Source organism: Oenanthe melanoleuca, unplaced genomic scaffold (genome assembly GCF_029582105.1).
Source record: "Oenanthe melanoleuca isolate GR-GAL-2019-014 unplaced genomic scaffold, OMel1.0 S001, whole genome shotgun sequence".
NCBI classification, from domain to species: domain Eukaryota; kingdom Metazoa; phylum Chordata; class Aves; order Passeriformes; family Muscicapidae; genus Oenanthe; species Oenanthe melanoleuca.
The window spans coordinates 8,852,792-8,867,914 of NW_026612650.1; the positions used below are offsets into that span (position 1 = coordinate 8,852,792).

At 48.4% G+C, this 15,123-nt stretch overlaps 1 protein-coding gene and 1 long non-coding RNA gene across 2 annotated transcripts; both read left to right on the forward strand.

Annotated features, from left to right (window-relative positions):
• Positions 1 to 3,483: 3,483 nt before the first annotated feature.
• On the forward strand, positions 3,484 to 11,482 carry LOC130266038 (TOG array regulator of axonemal microtubules protein 2-like). The gene is made up of 6 exons (XM_056515364.1): positions 3,484 to 3,560; positions 5,685 to 5,817; positions 7,298 to 7,403; positions 8,152 to 8,387; positions 9,914 to 10,066; positions 11,383 to 11,482. The coding sequence occupies exons 1-6, from the start codon at positions 3,521 to 3,523 to the stop codon at positions 11,480 to 11,482; spliced, it is 768 nt and encodes a 255-aa protein (XP_056371339.1). The 5' UTR covers positions 3,484 to 3,520.
• Positions 11,483 to 12,429: 947 nt separating this feature from the next.
• LOC130266228 (uncharacterized) lies at positions 12,430 to 14,815 on the forward strand. The gene is made up of 3 exons (XR_008842783.1): positions 12,430 to 12,551; positions 13,894 to 14,098; positions 14,675 to 14,815. It is a non-coding gene; the product is annotated as an uncharacterized LOC130266228 (long non-coding RNA).
• Positions 14,816 to 15,123: the final 308 nt, after the last annotated feature.

A 15,123-nucleotide genomic window follows, 5' to 3' on the forward strand; every position in this document is an offset into this window, starting at 1 on the left:
CTCAACTTTCCAATGGATCTCTAAGAACCAACTGCTGCAGTACTACCAAGCTGGAGGAACTCAAAAGTAGATCTGCTGTTCATTCTCAGGACAGGCTATGGACCAAAGAGCCCAGCTGTGCTGGCTGAGGCAGGAGGCAGTTTGTGCTCCTTGTGATAGCAAAAACCCGTGTGGGCAAAAGCTGCCATGGAGCAGGCTTACCTGAGGAGTTGCATGGGACAGTGCCTTCCTCATGGATCATAAGCACACTGGGCTGTAAGGGCACTTTCTCCTGCTTCCTCAAGACCTTCTTCTTCTTCAAGGCATTACCAGGGTGTTTTCTCTGCACACTGGAAGCTGTGCCATTGACAGGTGGTAGGCTAAAGCCTGCAGGGGTCAAAGAGGAGCTTGTAAGTACAGGGTGCTGGACAGGGTGATGATGCAATGGGCCAGAAAACTTGCTGGAGCTGGGTATCATCTCTTTGTTATCCCAAAGAACTTCAAGTAGAACACTGGCACACTAACACGGGACAAGGATGACAGAATCAAAGAATCCGAGAAGAGTTTGGATTGGAAGGCCTCTTTAACCACCATCTAGTCCAACCCCTGGCAGCAGGGACATTTTCATCTGCATCAAGTTCCTAGAGGCCCATGGAAACTGGTCTTGAATCCCTTCAGGATGGATCAACAACAGCTTCTGTGGGCATACCCTTCCAGCATTTCATGGCCTTCATAATAAAAAATTCTCCCTAATATCTAATCTAAATCTACCCTCTTCTAGTTTAAAACCAAACTGCAGCGATGCTTCCACTAAGAAACAAGGAAAACCCAGTGCTGCTTTGCTTTTGTTTTCCTGTTTCAGAGGCTGGCTGGGGAAGCTCCCAAAAGAAAGTGCAGATAACCCTGCGTGATGCCCTGGGGCTGAGTGCTGCCCCGAAGGTCCCTGCTGCCGCCCTCGGGGCAGCGCACACAGCGCTGCAGCCAGAGCCCCCAGCCGGGATTCACTCGGGAACGGGAACGCTCCTGGCTCCTGGGGTACAGCAGCAGCACTGCCTCGGGGCTTCAGCACAGCTCTGCAGCGCCAGCTCCTCGGCAGGGAGTGGGGGACAAGGGTCTCTGGTGCTTTCATTAGGAGGAGTTGAATTTGGTTTCTTCCAGTTGCACCAGGTTGAAAAGCATTCTTCTGGACTCACCTTCCCTGGAAGCTGCTCTCCAGGAAAGAGTCTGAAGCCCCAGTTGACTTTGCAAGAGAATTTTCTACTCTGAATGACTTTAGAGGTGAAGGTGGGAAGCTGATATTCTGTTACCGACTCAGTGAGGCCATGGGCAAGACACTTCATGCCTCTGGATTTCTCTTTGGGGAATGGAAATCAATCCTATGCAAGCTTCCACTCGGATGAAAGCAGAACAGTCCCCCAGTCTGATTGCAACACTGTGCAAAGGGCAAGCAAGTGGTCAAAAAGGAACACAAGTGTAGGCAGCACTTACTTGCTTCAGCTGCATCCCCGGGCTCAACTGTCTGTGGAGGCAGCTGCAAGGATGTTTTCTCTTCTCTCCTTTTCTTCATCTCCTTCTCAAAAATCTCCACATCCTCTGGCTCTAAGTTCTTTTCCAACTTGCACAATGCAGCACGGATCTAGGTGCAATGGAAATACATCACAAACTGTAAGCAGAGACACACAAACCAGGCACTACACCTCATCAGGAGCACAGAGTCCATAGAGTGCCACAGACTTTAATCTAGCTCCATATACATTCCAATAGTTTCAGGAGAATGTCTCCCATCCTTGGCAGTTACACACAGTGAGGTGGAACACTTCAGTGCCACAACCTTACACTGCTCCAACTGCAACCTATGACAGGAAGCCCTGCTTGAAGCATGAAAGTCATAGGAATGCTCCCACACAAATGAAGAGCTCCTATGACTTTCATGCTTCAAGCAGGGCTTCCTGTCATAGGCTGCAGTTGGAGCAGTGTAAGGTTGTGGCACTGAAGTGTTCCACCTCACTGTGTGTAACTGCCAAGGTGAGGATGGGAGACATTCTCCTGAAACTATTGGAATGTATATGGAGCTAGATTAAAGTCTGTGGCACTCTATGGACTCTGTGCTCCTGATGAGGTGTAGTGCCTGGTTTGTGTGTCTCTGCTTACAGTTTGTGATGTATTTCCATTGCACCTAGATCCGTGCTGCATTGTGCAAGTTGGCTGAAAAGAACTTAGAGCCAGAGGATGTGGAGATTTTTGAGAAGGAGATGAAGAAAAGGAGAGAAGAGAAAACATCCTTGCAGCTGCCTCCACAGACAGTTGAGCCCGGGGATGCAGCTGAAGCAAGTAAGTGCTGCCTACACTTGTGTTCCTTTTTGACCACTTGCTTGCCCTTTGCACAGTGTTGCAATCAGACTGGGGGACTGTTCTGCTTTCATCCGAGTGGAAGCTTGCATAGGATTGATTTCCATTCCCCAAAGAGAAATCCAGAGGCATGAAGTGTCTTGCCCATGGCCTCACTGAGTCGGTAACAGAATATCAGCTTCCCACCTTCACCTCTAAAGTCATTCAGAGTAGAAAATTCTCTTGCAAAGTCAACTGGGGCTTCAGACTCTTTCCTGGAGAGCAGCTTCCAGGGAAGGTGAGTCCAGAAGAATGCTTTTCAACCTGGTGCAACTGGAAGAAACCAAATTCAACTCCTCCTAATGAAAGCACCAGAGACCCTTGTCCCCCACTCCCTGCCGAGGAGCTGGCGCTGCAGAGCTGTGCTGAAGCCCCGAGGCAGTGCTGCTGCTGTACCCCAGGAGCCAGGAGCGTTCCCGTTCCCGAGTGAATCCCGGCTGGGGGCTCTGGCTGCAGCGCTGTGTGCGCTGCCCCGAGGGCGGCAGCAGGGACCTTCGGGGCAGCACTCAGCCCCAGGGCATCACGCAGGGTTATCTGCACTTTCTTTTGGGAGCTTCCCCAGCCAGCCTCTGAAACAGGAAAACAAAAGCAAAGCAGCACTGGGTTTTCCTTGTTTCTTAGTGGAGTTTGGTTTTAAACTAGAAGAGGGTAGATTTAGATTAGATATTAGGGAGAATTTTTTATTATGAAGGCCATGAAATGCTGGAAGGGTATGCCCACAGAAGCTGTTGTTGATCCATCCATGAAGGGATTCAAGACCAGTTTCCATGGGCCTCTAGGAACTGATGCAGATGAAAATGTCCCTGCTGCCAGGGTTGGACTAGATGGTGGTTAAAGAGGCCTTCCAATCCAAACTCTTCTCGGATTCTTTGATTCTGTCATCCTTGTCCCGTGTTAGTGTGCCAGTGTTCTACTTGAAGTTCTTTGGGATAACAAAGAGATGATACCCAGCTCCAGCAAGTTTTCTGGCCCATTGCATCATCACCCTGTCCAGCACCCTGTACTTACAAGCTCCTCTTTGCCCCTGCAGGCTTTAGCCTACCACCTGTCAATGGCACAGCTTCCAGTGTGCAGAGAAAACACCCTGGTAATGCCTTGAAGAAGAAAGGTCTTGAGGAAGCAGGAGAAAGTGCCCTTACAGCCCAGTGTGCTTATGATCCATGAGGAAGGCACTGTCCCATGCAACTCCTCAGGTAAGCCTGCTCCATGGCAGCTTTTGCCCACACGGGTTTTTGCTATCACAAGGAGCACAAACTGCCTCCTGCCTCAGCCAGCACAGCTGGGCTCTTTGGTCCATAGCCTGTCCTGAGAATGAACAGCAGATCTACTTTTGAGTTCCTCCAGCTTGGTAGTACTGCAGCAGTTGGTTCTTAGAGATCCATTGGAAAGTTGAGCTGAGTAAAGCAGTGGTAAAGGCCTAAGCTCTGGCTTTTGCCCATCCTGATAGTCCAAAGTACAGTGCTGGTGCCAGGAGGCAGCTGTAACTGCAGGGATGAGCTGTGGGGCAGTGTGCCAGGCTGTGCTCACTGTGCACCTACGAGTACCACCACGATCAGTTGTCCACTCACCATCGGGCCCTCTGCCTGTGCTGCTGTCCGGCTCTGCAGCCAGCTTTTCTGCTATCCCAGCAAGGGCTGTCTCTGCATGGCAGTCAGTGGCTTGGTGCCATCGTGCTGCTGCTCCCAGAAGTGCCCAGTGCTCCTGGCTGCTGCCATCCCACGGCCTGCAATGCCAAGAGGGAACAAGCAGTGCCTCCTGTGTCAGCGCACCCAAATACAGCGGCCGTGTGGAGCAGATGAGACCAGGAGGGGCTGCCTGGTGCTCCCAGGCTGTTTGCTGCCTGCAGGAAATGCACAGCAGACAGTCCCTAGTGGCTCTTGTCTCTCCTTTGTGGGTAGCCGGCCTGTGCTGTGATCCCAAGTAGCGTGAGATAAGAAGGGAGCTAGGAATGATCCTTGGAGTGCTCTTTTCTAGTGATGCTACTTCCATGCTCAGAATTGAGCAGAACTAGCCTGACTGTGGCTCTCCATTCATATGGAATCTAGATGTGGATGTCTACATACTCCTGCAGAGACATCACTGATGTCATGGGGTACATCAGTGACATCCAGATTAGTTCCTGTCTGAATATTTTTGATGCTACAGTTCCCCCATAATTTGTGAGAAGATGCAAGGTATCACAAAAACCCTACCGAGTCTAGAGCACTTCATCTAGATTCTGTGCCATATTTATACTCCATCATTTTAGATATTGCTGATGTTTTCATCTACACATTAGAAAATGAGCTTTTGAGTGCAGGACATGAAATTTTTGATGGAGGTGCTTTTGATGACAAATGGGTTTCATAAGAAATGCGTTTATCCTCTGATTTTTCTTATACATTGTAAATTTTTTACCTTTCCAAAAAATTCAGTTAGGGTAAACCCAGGACAACTGATTATCAAGAGAGTGTGTCTGCCAACAATTTGCATCTGTATCTGAATATTTTTATCCTCAGTTCACAATTTGAAGACTTTTTATCAAGCCTCTAGATTAGAAATTGCATTTTTCCACAAGGGAAAGCTTAGGCATTGCACAATGTTCAAACACATCCATTTGACTGCAAATAAATTTCACCTCAGCATTGTTGAAATACAGCCAGTGTGTACCTCAGATAGAGTAAAGATTCCTGATGCTTGGAAAGAACAAAATCCATTACAACTCCTTTCCCAAGAGTAGGCTAAAATGTGTGTGCACTCAGCTGCCTGCTGTCTAGAATATTTGAAGTCAGTGGGAGCAGAAGCGCTGTCAGGGTGAAGGGTCAGGTCTGGCTGTTCCCTGGGAGTTGCTCCATGGGGATTCAGCCGGGCCCAGCAGGGCTGGCTTGTTCAGGCTCGGCTTGGTGCTGTCACGAGGCAGCTGCAGGTCTTTCCTCAGGGAGGTGCAGAGTGCCTCAGTCCTCAGGGCTGGGGGAAATCAGGGTGCTGGGACAAGAGAGCCCCTGGGGTTCCCTCCTGGGGTAGCCATTCCCGCTGCTCGGCCCTGTCTGGCAGGAGTGGGAGCTCTGCGGCCTCAGGAACTGCCGCTGGCTGTGCTGCCCGTGGCACCTGGGAGCTGGCAATGGCTGTGTGGGCAATGGTCAGGTTTAGCCCGGAGCTGTGCCCAGCTGGGGAGGCTGGCAGAAAGCAAGGAGCCCAGGCAGCCAGAGAGCAGGGAGGTGTCTGAGGCAGAGCCATGTGCAGCCCATGGAGCCCTGGCTGGAGCTGGGGCTGCAGCCGCTCCAGGGCGGGTGCCTTGCCCGGGGCTGCAGCGCTCAGGGCTGACCCTCTCCTTACAGTGACCTCGCAGACGGCCCCTGGTGCCCAGCGCCGAGAGGAGCTGCAATGTGGGCACGGGCACAAGGACACAGCCTCTCCTGACCCACAGCAGTCCTTGCTCCAGGCACTCTCCCTGCTCCGCAGCGATGACTGGTAAGAAAGGCCCCGGCCACTCTGTCTCCCCCTCAGCGTTAAGGGAGGTTAGAAGTGAATCTTGCTGGTGCCTCTGAGCCCCGACAGCCCAGAGGGCCAAAGGGCACCGGGGAAACCACTCCAGAGGATCAAGATTTGAGAGCAGCCTTTTCTTGGCCTTGGTCTGCAGCTGTGCTCCAGCTGCAGCAGGTCTGTGCTGTCTCCTTGCTTTGCCTGCTGCTCCATGGAGCTGCAAAGGGAATCTTGAGGGAAGAGAGGAAGCTGTGGGATGAGATGATTTGCTGGCTGAAGGCAGAAGCAGGAGGGCAGCAGATCTGAGTGTAGAGATTTGGGTGCCTTGGGGCACTGGCCCAGTGGGACTGAGTAAGATTTCTCTCTGGTCCCACTGCTGACAGCGATGGCAGGTGACAGGGTCTCCCTGTGACCTCCTGCACGTGAGTCCCAGAAGCAGCTCCAGGGAGTTCCTCTTTCTGAGAAATGGTCTGAGCTGTGCTTTCAAGACCCTCAGCCTGTCATTACTCCTGAAGGGGTCATGTCTGAAGAGAAGGAAAAAGAAATTAAATCCTCTAGGAATCTTGCACTTTTGGAATTCAGCTTTTTCCTTCTCACTGCTTCATATGGGCCTGAGATGTTTGCTCAATACTCACCATGTGTTCCACAATTAAACACAGACAGAAGGAAGCACAGAGGTGATAAGCCTACAGATGTTAGGTGATATTGGTTGTCTTTTTGATGACTCTCCTTGGTGCCAGTGGGATCAGTCTCCAGCCCTGTGTTGCAGCCCAGATGCCTCACACACCTTCCTGCAGCTCAGGGCCTGCAGAGAGCAAGTGCTGAGACACAGAGTTGTTTGCATCTTTTCAATAACATGTTGCTGTTGTGGGGATGATTTAGGTAGGGGATTTTGGGAAAAGGTAGAGTTTCAACTGTTCTTGCTCAGGTGTAGAATCTTCTGGGTCTCCTGCTGCTTTTTTGGGGAATATGGATCTGAAATGGAATGGGTGGCAGACAGACCTAGATTGTAGAGTGGAAACTCAGCTCCAGAGTGCCAGTGCAGACTCTCACTGCTGAGCTGCCTGCTGGGGCTGGCAAAGAAGGGAAAATGCCCCAGTAACAGCCCAATGGGATTGTGTCTTAGGGACAGGTACAGGGAGGTGACAAGGAACAGCAGCATGGGCCAGTCTGACAGCTTCTAGGAGCAGTGACATAGGGACTGCACATAGTGCCAGAGATTTTAGAAGGGCTGTCTTCTAAAACAGCCATAAATAAACACTCTGAAACCCCTCTATTTGCCTCATGGATTTCTGTGTGCGTTTGACAGCCACAGCTTCCTGTGGCAAGAAGCTCCACGATTTCATTAAGTACTCCTTGGAAAGCACCTCCCATTGTTGGACAGAGCTGCCAGCCTGGTAATTTGAGAGGGTGCTGCCTAGTTCCTGGGTGGAGAGAAAAATCAATCTTTTTGGTACTTGCCTTTCAGGGAGATGAAGGAGAAGGGACTTGTCAGCCTCAAACACCTGGCTGGGTCCCATTCAGAAGTCCTGCTTTCAACACTTCGTGACATTTGCTTGGCAGTTACCAGTGAGGTGAGAACATTGTTCTGGATTGTCCCCTGTACTTCATGCACAGTGTGTAGAGTAGATCTGTGCTTGTTCATCTCCATGTGTGCTCAGGGACTGCCTTCATTTCTGTTTTTACACCTTATATTTCTAATGTCTGTCAGCTATCTATAGGATCTGTGTGTACATGTAGCTGCATTGACTGGTAGGTCGGGTATCTGACACTCATCATTGGGTGAGCTGCCATTATAATGAAATGTGCAAATGCAGAAACAGATACACTAATTATGTTATTTGCCAGAGTCCTAATCTCTGCCTGAGCTGTAATTCAACACTGCAAATTAGTCTGTAGACCTGAGCCTGTATTTTCTGTTTCCTGCTGAGTGCTTCAACTGCTGGTGTTGCTTTTTTGAACAGGAGCACATGACTCTTTATCCTTATGGCTTGTGCCTTTATGGTTTGAAAGCAGCCCTTGCTTTTATTTGGTTCTTTGATTTTCAAATACAAGGGCCTAAAATCAAAGCAATTGACATTTAGAAGGGTTAAGTAGATCACTTTAGTGAAATTTTTAGTTTTAGGCCTGCAGTAAGCAGGTCTGAGGCCAGAAATTGGTGCCAGAGTAAGTTCCTTTCTGTGCTTGTGCTCTTCTGCTATTATTGTGCTTTGATTTCCTCTGGACACAGTGTGACGTCTTGTCATCTCCTGGGACTTTTGTCTAGGGCAACTGGTTTTCTTTTCAAAGTGATTCTTATGTTTCCCCTCATGACTTCCCCAGGTGACCAACCTCCGGTCAAAGGTGTCCTGCGCGGCTATTGACACTCTGGGAGAGTTTTTTGCCACCTTGAAGCAGGACATGGACTCTGAGGTGGATGAGGTGGTTCGGGTCCTTCTCCGCATGCTGCGTAATTGCCCAGAGTTTGTTGAGAAAGCAGCCAGTCAGACCCTGGGCATCATGGTGGAGAATGTGACTCCTGCACGAGCAATAGCTGCTCTCCTGGACAGTGGAGTCAAGTAGGTTCTTCTTCTTCTAGTGATATTCTTCACCTTCTAGTGTGCAGGCAGGGCAAGGGATGAGAAAATGAATGGGAATGGTGGGAGAGAAGGGTCCTGTATCCTGCATCTTCTGTCAACTCAGTGACTGGATTCTCCAGTCCACCTCGTTTCTTTCCTCTTGTCCCCTATTTCTGCCCTCCTGCAGCCCATGAGTTCTCAGAATCACAGAACTGTAGAATATGGGGAGTTGGAAGGGACCCATCAGGATCATCGAGTCCAGCTCCTGGCCTTGCACAGAACACCCCAAGGGTCACAGCATGTGCCTGAGATTGTTGTCCAAATGCTTCTTGAACTCTGTCAGACTTGGTGCTGTGACCGCTGCCCTGGGGAGCCGGTTGCAGTGCCCAACCACCCTCTGGGTGAAAAACCTTTTCCTGATATCCAACCTAAACCTCCTGTGACTCAGCTTCCTGCTGCTTCCTGGAGTTCTCCCAGTCTGTCAGAGTTGCCTGAATGTGGTGAATGGTGGGGAAGTGAAAGTGCTTGCAAAGGCTAAGGATAGAGCCTTGTGCTTTTGTGGGAAGAGGGACAATTGCAATTGCAGCTGTGAGCACTCTCTGATACATCACAGCACTAACCACAGAGGCCCTGGGAAAAAACCATGGATCCTCATTGATGCCATTAATGTGAGAAATAAGGAGCATACTTGCTGGGGCATGGAGCACGTGGGGGAGAATGTGCTGGGTGTGGCACAGCCTGCACAGCAGGTGCAGCTCCTGCCAAAAGGAGTCTTGTATGACAGTTCTGGCCTTTGAGCTCTACTTTCAATTCAAACTGATGTTTCATGTTAGCCCTGAGATGATGAATCACTTTACAGACAGCTTCACAAGCCAAATGCTATGCAATAGCTGATGCAAATGCTGCCTTGAGTGTCGTGTTGGGCCTGATAATTGCCAAAAGACACTCTCTAGAACAGGACAGTCTGGCTAAAATGACTGCCACTCTTTCCTACACTTTGGAATAGGGTAAAACATTCAGATGTATCCCTTGCCAAGCCTCACGGAAGAAACAGGCTGCACTGCTTTATATTCTGCAACTTCACGCCCACAGCGTGTTTTCCCTGCAATTTTTTGTTTTCCAAAGGTCTGCAGATTTGGGGATAAATGGCTGGAAAGAGCCTCAGTCCTGCTGAAGCTCTGTGTAGTTGGTGCCCTCTGATGGGTCAGCATGAATTGTCTTTCATTTCTAAAGAAGTCATATGTGATCTCTGTCTTTAATTTTTCTCAGAGTAAATTGTGGGACAGAAATTGAGTATCAGATAGTGCAGAGAGACAGAATTCCTCCCTCTCCCTTGCAGGCAGTCCTTCTGTGCAATGCTAACTTTGGGTTTATCTGAGGACAGAAGCTTCTAGAGGTGTCTAAAGTATCAGGGAGAGCCCAGGCCTCCTTCCCCCAGCAACGACAGGGAGCTGGCTCTGGCAAGGCCGGTGCTGCTGTTGCTCCTCCTTCTCCCTGTGCCCCAGTGTTTGCTCTGCCCTTGCCAGGGCCCGCCACGTCCAGGTGCGGAAGTGTGCGGCCGAGCTGCTGCTGTCCTTGCTGGAGAGAATTGGAGTCACGGAGCTCGCAGGCACAGCCGGGGCTGGGAGCCTGGTGCACGCGGCAGGGACGCTGGCTCAGGACCGTCACCAGGACACAAGGTAATGATCTTCAGTTCACCTCCTGAGACAGGAAACTGTCTGGGCTCTGTCTGTAAAGGTAAACCCACAGAAGAGTGGCAACTACAGGAAATACTAAGTTATGTCACTGTGTGGGTAAGGGCCATAGAATCATGGAATACCCTGAGTTGTATGAGACCCATCAGGGCATCGAGTCCAGCTCCTGGCCATGGGCAGGATACACCAAGAGTCACTCCATGTGCCCCAGAGCAGTGTCCAAACGCTTCTCCAGCTCTGTCAGGCTTGGTGCTGTGACCACTGCTCTGGGTTGACTGTGGAAATGACTGTACTGGGTAACCTGAGGTTGCCCAGCAAGAAGGAGCATTGCCAACTTCCTGTGACTTGAAGGATTCTTTCCTGAGATCCAAAGAGCTCCGATTAGCCAGTCCAACAGTTTTCTTTGGTCTTAGGTGCACAATACAAAGGCAAAGTGTTGTATAATGTTCATCACTGAAGGATCCAAACATCTATTTCTCATTAGCTTAAGGCTTTCCTAGAAATATTTCAGGGCTCTTTAGCCAATGTATTCAGTCTTTCTAAACCTCTTCTGCAGATTTCTAGAATGCTGTTATCTGTGGCTCAATGACCTCCAAATTTCTTGAAGAAAACTGTGCTTTCCTAGTGGCAAAATCAACCCAAACCACCAAATTCCCTTACTTGGATGATTAAATTCCCATTCATAGCTGCCAAGAAGACAAGAGAAACTAGTGCCCCTGTGCATACATATAGTATGAATTATCAATAGGAAGCATGAGATATTTTGTCTTGGCTTCCCTGCCAGTTAAAGAAAGGCAAATTATTGTGCAATGGCAGCAAGGCGCTGCTAATAGGATCTTATAACAAAGCAGATGGGTTTCCATCTCCCTGGGATCCTTTGATTCCACAGAAGCACACCCACAGTTTCAGAGTGAAATGGTGTTTTTCTCTCTCTTTGCTGAGTAAGCAATGCCTTCTCATGCAAGGATTGCACCTGATGAGTTTAAGGTATCAGCCTCTTCTGTTAACAGTCTTCATTTTTTGTTTTCACTTTTCTTTCTTTCTTCTTTCTTTCTTTCTTTTTCTTTCTTTCTTTCTTTCTTTCTTCTTTCTTTCTTTCTTTCTTCTTTCTTTCTTTCTTCTTCTTTCTCTCTCTTTCTCTCTTTCTTCTTTCTCTCTTTCTCTCTTTTCTTTCTCTCTTCTCTTTCTTTCTTTATTTCTTTTTTTTCTTTTTTCTTTCTTTCTTTTCTTTCTTTTTCTTTCTTCTTCTCTTCCCTCCTCCTTCCTTCCTCCCTCCCTCCCTCCTCTCCATCTTTCCATAGGCATTATGGACAGGACATGGTGAAGATGTGCTCAATCACCCAGAAGGTAAAATGCTTTTGGAGCGATCCGTTCCCGCCCGTCACCTGGAAGATATTCTGAAAAGAATGAAGAAGAAGAGAGTAAGTGCTTGCCACGAGAAATGGCTCCTGTGTGCAACTATTGCCATTGCTAATAGGAGATCAAACATACCTAATCTGTCTTTATCTCATTCCTCTTCTGCTGAATCATTTTGCTCCTGGGAATGAGCTCTTCATCCTGTTCATCTACAGAGGAACTGATATTATTCGGGAAAAAGTGGGGTTTTCAATATTTTGAATATTGCTCACTAACAGGAAAGGGGAAGAGCAGAAAATGGGTTGACATTTAAGGGTAACCCCCCTCTGCACTCTCCCTACTCTGCCCCCAGTAAAGCAGTTAAGTGAGAATGGTGCTTCTGAAGATAATAGAGTCTGTGCAAAAGACACTTGGCAGTAGTGCCAAGAACATTTCCAAAAATGCAGAAGATGTCCAAGATAGTCCTAATTACTACGATTACTCTCTGTCTTTTGGGAATATGCCCTCCTGTCAAGTCTGTGGAGCTGAAAGAAGCTTGGTGAATTCAGCACCATCAGGTGCAAAATGATTTGTTCGTTTGGGGGGAATTTTTTATTCTTTTTATCTACAGGATAAAAGGGAGTGTGCCTTTGTGCAGGAACAGGGAGAGCCAGGTTTACTGAATCACTTTCCAACAAAATGGAACACCTCTCAACCCAAAGAGTTCAAATTTTTCTGCTGCTTCCTGTAAGAACACTCATTGCCTACCAGTTTGCATTATTCCATTATGCTCAAGACTCATGAGTTTGGGATTTTAAACTGCTGCTCAGTATGGCACCACCCATACCCTGCCTTGGGCTGTTGCAAACAATGAGTTGGCATCACTGAATCTCTGTCTGTTTCCTTCTGTATGTTTGGAAATGTTTCCCTAAGGCTTGGTAGCAGTGATCCTGGTTCCAACTTGTGTTTTCAACAGGGAATTTCCTGTTTTATATTCTAAAGATCCGTGGGGTTTCTCTCTGTCTTTGTAGCGGGTGGAAGAGCAGAAGGGTGAACGCCCATCTGTCAAGAGCTCTGTGAAGAAGAGGAGCGATGGCTCGAAGCAGCCCCAGGCCACATTGCCTTCTAGTCAAAGGTACTGAGCACTTCTGTTAGATGTGACAAAGCACATGACAGGCTGCACATGTCTCTTCCTCAGGAAAAATCTTTCTGGCAGAGATGGCCAGAGATTGTTTCCTTTTTCCTACACATGCCTATGATAAAAAATGTCTACTTCTGCATTACACTGAACAAACTTCTCTGGAGGGCATTCCACAAAAATTAGGCAACAAAAAGTAACCCACTGGTTGCAGCTCAGAAAATTCATTGCAGTGGCAAGGGCAGTGATGTGCAGGCTAGGAGAGGGCCATACCTCTCTGCTGCGTGACTTGAGACAAGTAAATTCAACCAGGGTTTTATTGCATCTGATGGAGTGTTTTTCAGATGGGTGTTTGATGAGAAGTCCCAGTCTAGAAGCAAGATGCCATTCCCCAAACAAACAGTTCCCATGCAAGTAGCCTGGCCTGGCTGAATCATGGTTTTCTTAGCCTCAAACAGTACCAAGTTTGAGTTGGAAGTAGCAAGGCAATTCCTGAGCAACTTTGCTCAACAGGTGTCTCAATGGGACATTCTGTCTTGATATTCCTGTCCTTCATATAGTTTGCTTGATGGACAGCATGTTTGCTTGATTTCCCCCTATGCTGCAATCTGCATTTCAGACAGAGATTTGGTCCTTGCTGTCTCTTCATGCCAGTGGCAGAGTTACTTGTACTTGTTCTCCTCTGATAACAGAGAGGATTTATTTAGCTCTGTCATGCTCAGCAGTGGCAGGAAAGTGACCACATGCCTCAGTAGCATAGCTAGGATCTTCCCATGCTCATGGAAGAGACAGATTGATCCAGGAGAATTGTTCCCAGTGGGTATGTTTAGCTGTGCATCTAGTCTCTAGGAAAGCAAACTTAATGTGAGCATAGTGCTGGGATGTCTGGCTTCTGTTTTTTCTCTGTACTGATTTTCTGGATCCTTCAGATATGCCCTGTTCATCTGCTCAGATGCATCTGAGCTCCTGTTCCAGATTGTCATGCCTGGTGTAGAGACACTTCTCGGAGTGATGAGTTTCCTTATTTGAAGACACAACCTTCCATATAAAGAGGCATTTAAACTTGGCAGTAGTGTCTCTCTTTCCCCACACTACAATGTGACCTGTGTGCCTGGGAAGCCATCTGAGAAGATAGATCCTTGGTTTTCCTGAGTGAGCACTGGCTAGAATGTTACTTGCAGATTGTCTCCCATAATGATTGTCATGAGGTCCAGGTGGTTTTTCAGAGTCTCGTGATTTTCGACGAGATCACATCCTTAGGAAAGCTCCTCTAGATGTTTTGCTCACAATTATCTGCAGGTATTATCACAAGAAGTCGGAATTTGGTTTTATTTTCCAGGGTGAAGTCGACCTGTGATGGACGCCTCCTCCAGCGTCCAAAAGCCCAGGTGACGTTACCTCCAGCCAGGGATGAAACGGAGACGCTCCAGAAGCTTTACGATCTCCTGGAAGCCAAGGGGTTTGAGACACGGATGGAAGGAGTGGCACTCCTCCTAGACGTGTGCAAAACCAGCCCCAAGCTCGTCGCCACTAACATTGTCCAAGTATGTAGGGTATCTTCACTCTTCCTTCCCTTGAGCTCCTCTCCCAAGCCTGGAGCAGTAAAGTTAATTCAGTGTGTCTTGGCACTACATCCTGGCTCTTTGGGACAGGCTGGTCCCTCTTACCCACACCAATTTAATTCAGGTTCAGGCTTCAGGACAAGTTCTTTCAGTCCAGCTGTATTTGTCTGGCAGGTGCCTATTGGTGCTGTTCATCAGATGATGACAGAATTTTCCACTGGTGTAACTTCTGCTGTCTCCTACCCCCAGTTGGGTGAAGTGAAGGGAATCCAGCCACTGAAAGCATGGCAGTTATTCTCTAGACACAAAATGGGTTTTGATGGGTGAGAGAAGGATCAGCCTGGGTTGGTTTAAACCAAATATTTTTAAAAGGATACTTCTGTAAACTCCAGCCTGTCTTGCACAGGCACAACTCGGCTTCTCATTTCCATCCTTGTCTCTATTCCACTTGGTAAAGATGGTGTTTACCCTTCTTGGGTACTGAATGCTCATTTCTACATCCCCTCTCCAAACAAGGGCATTTTAATCCAGCTTTCATGCTGCTTCTTCTCTCCACAGATTTTTCATCATTTTGACCTGAGAATATCTGACACTCACAAGAGAGTGAAGCAGATGGCGCTGGACGTGCTGGCAGAAATCATAGCCATCCTGGAAGATGCCTTGTACCCAGTGATGGTCCTTTTGGTGGAAGGAATACTAAAGAACCTGAACTCAAAGGACCCTGGGGGTTCATGCTGCAGCTGTGAACGCCCTGGAAGAATCCATTGCTCATTTAGGTGAGGCTGACCCCTGACATGGACTCCCCTCAGGCGTGTCTCTGCCTCTCTGACACAAGAGAACACTGAGTGCCTGGAGAGCTCTTGTTGCCTGTGGAACGCTCCAGCTGACATCCACCAGAAGCTGTGGAGGTGCAGTCCTTATACACCAGTCTCCCAACAGGCTTGAATGTGCATCAGCATTTCCCAAAAGTGCCAGGAGCCCTTGGCTCTGTGCTGCTTGTCTGGAGA

What these genes read in the sequence shown, in the direction of transcription:
- LOC130266038 (XM_056515364.1), top strand. Translation starts at nt 3,521, where the DNA reads ATGATCCATGAGGAAGGCACTGTCCCATGCAACTCCTCAG. An exon ending in TGTCCCATGCAACTCCTCAG is followed by an intron (nt 3,561 to 5,684) that starts GTAAGCCTGCTC and finishes CTCTCCTTACAG; the next exon opens with TGACCTCGCAGACGGCCCCT. An exon ending in GACCGTCACCAGGACACAAG is followed by an intron (nt 10,067 to 11,382) that starts GTAATGATCTTC and finishes ATCTTTCCATAG; the next exon opens with GCATTATGGACAGGACATGG.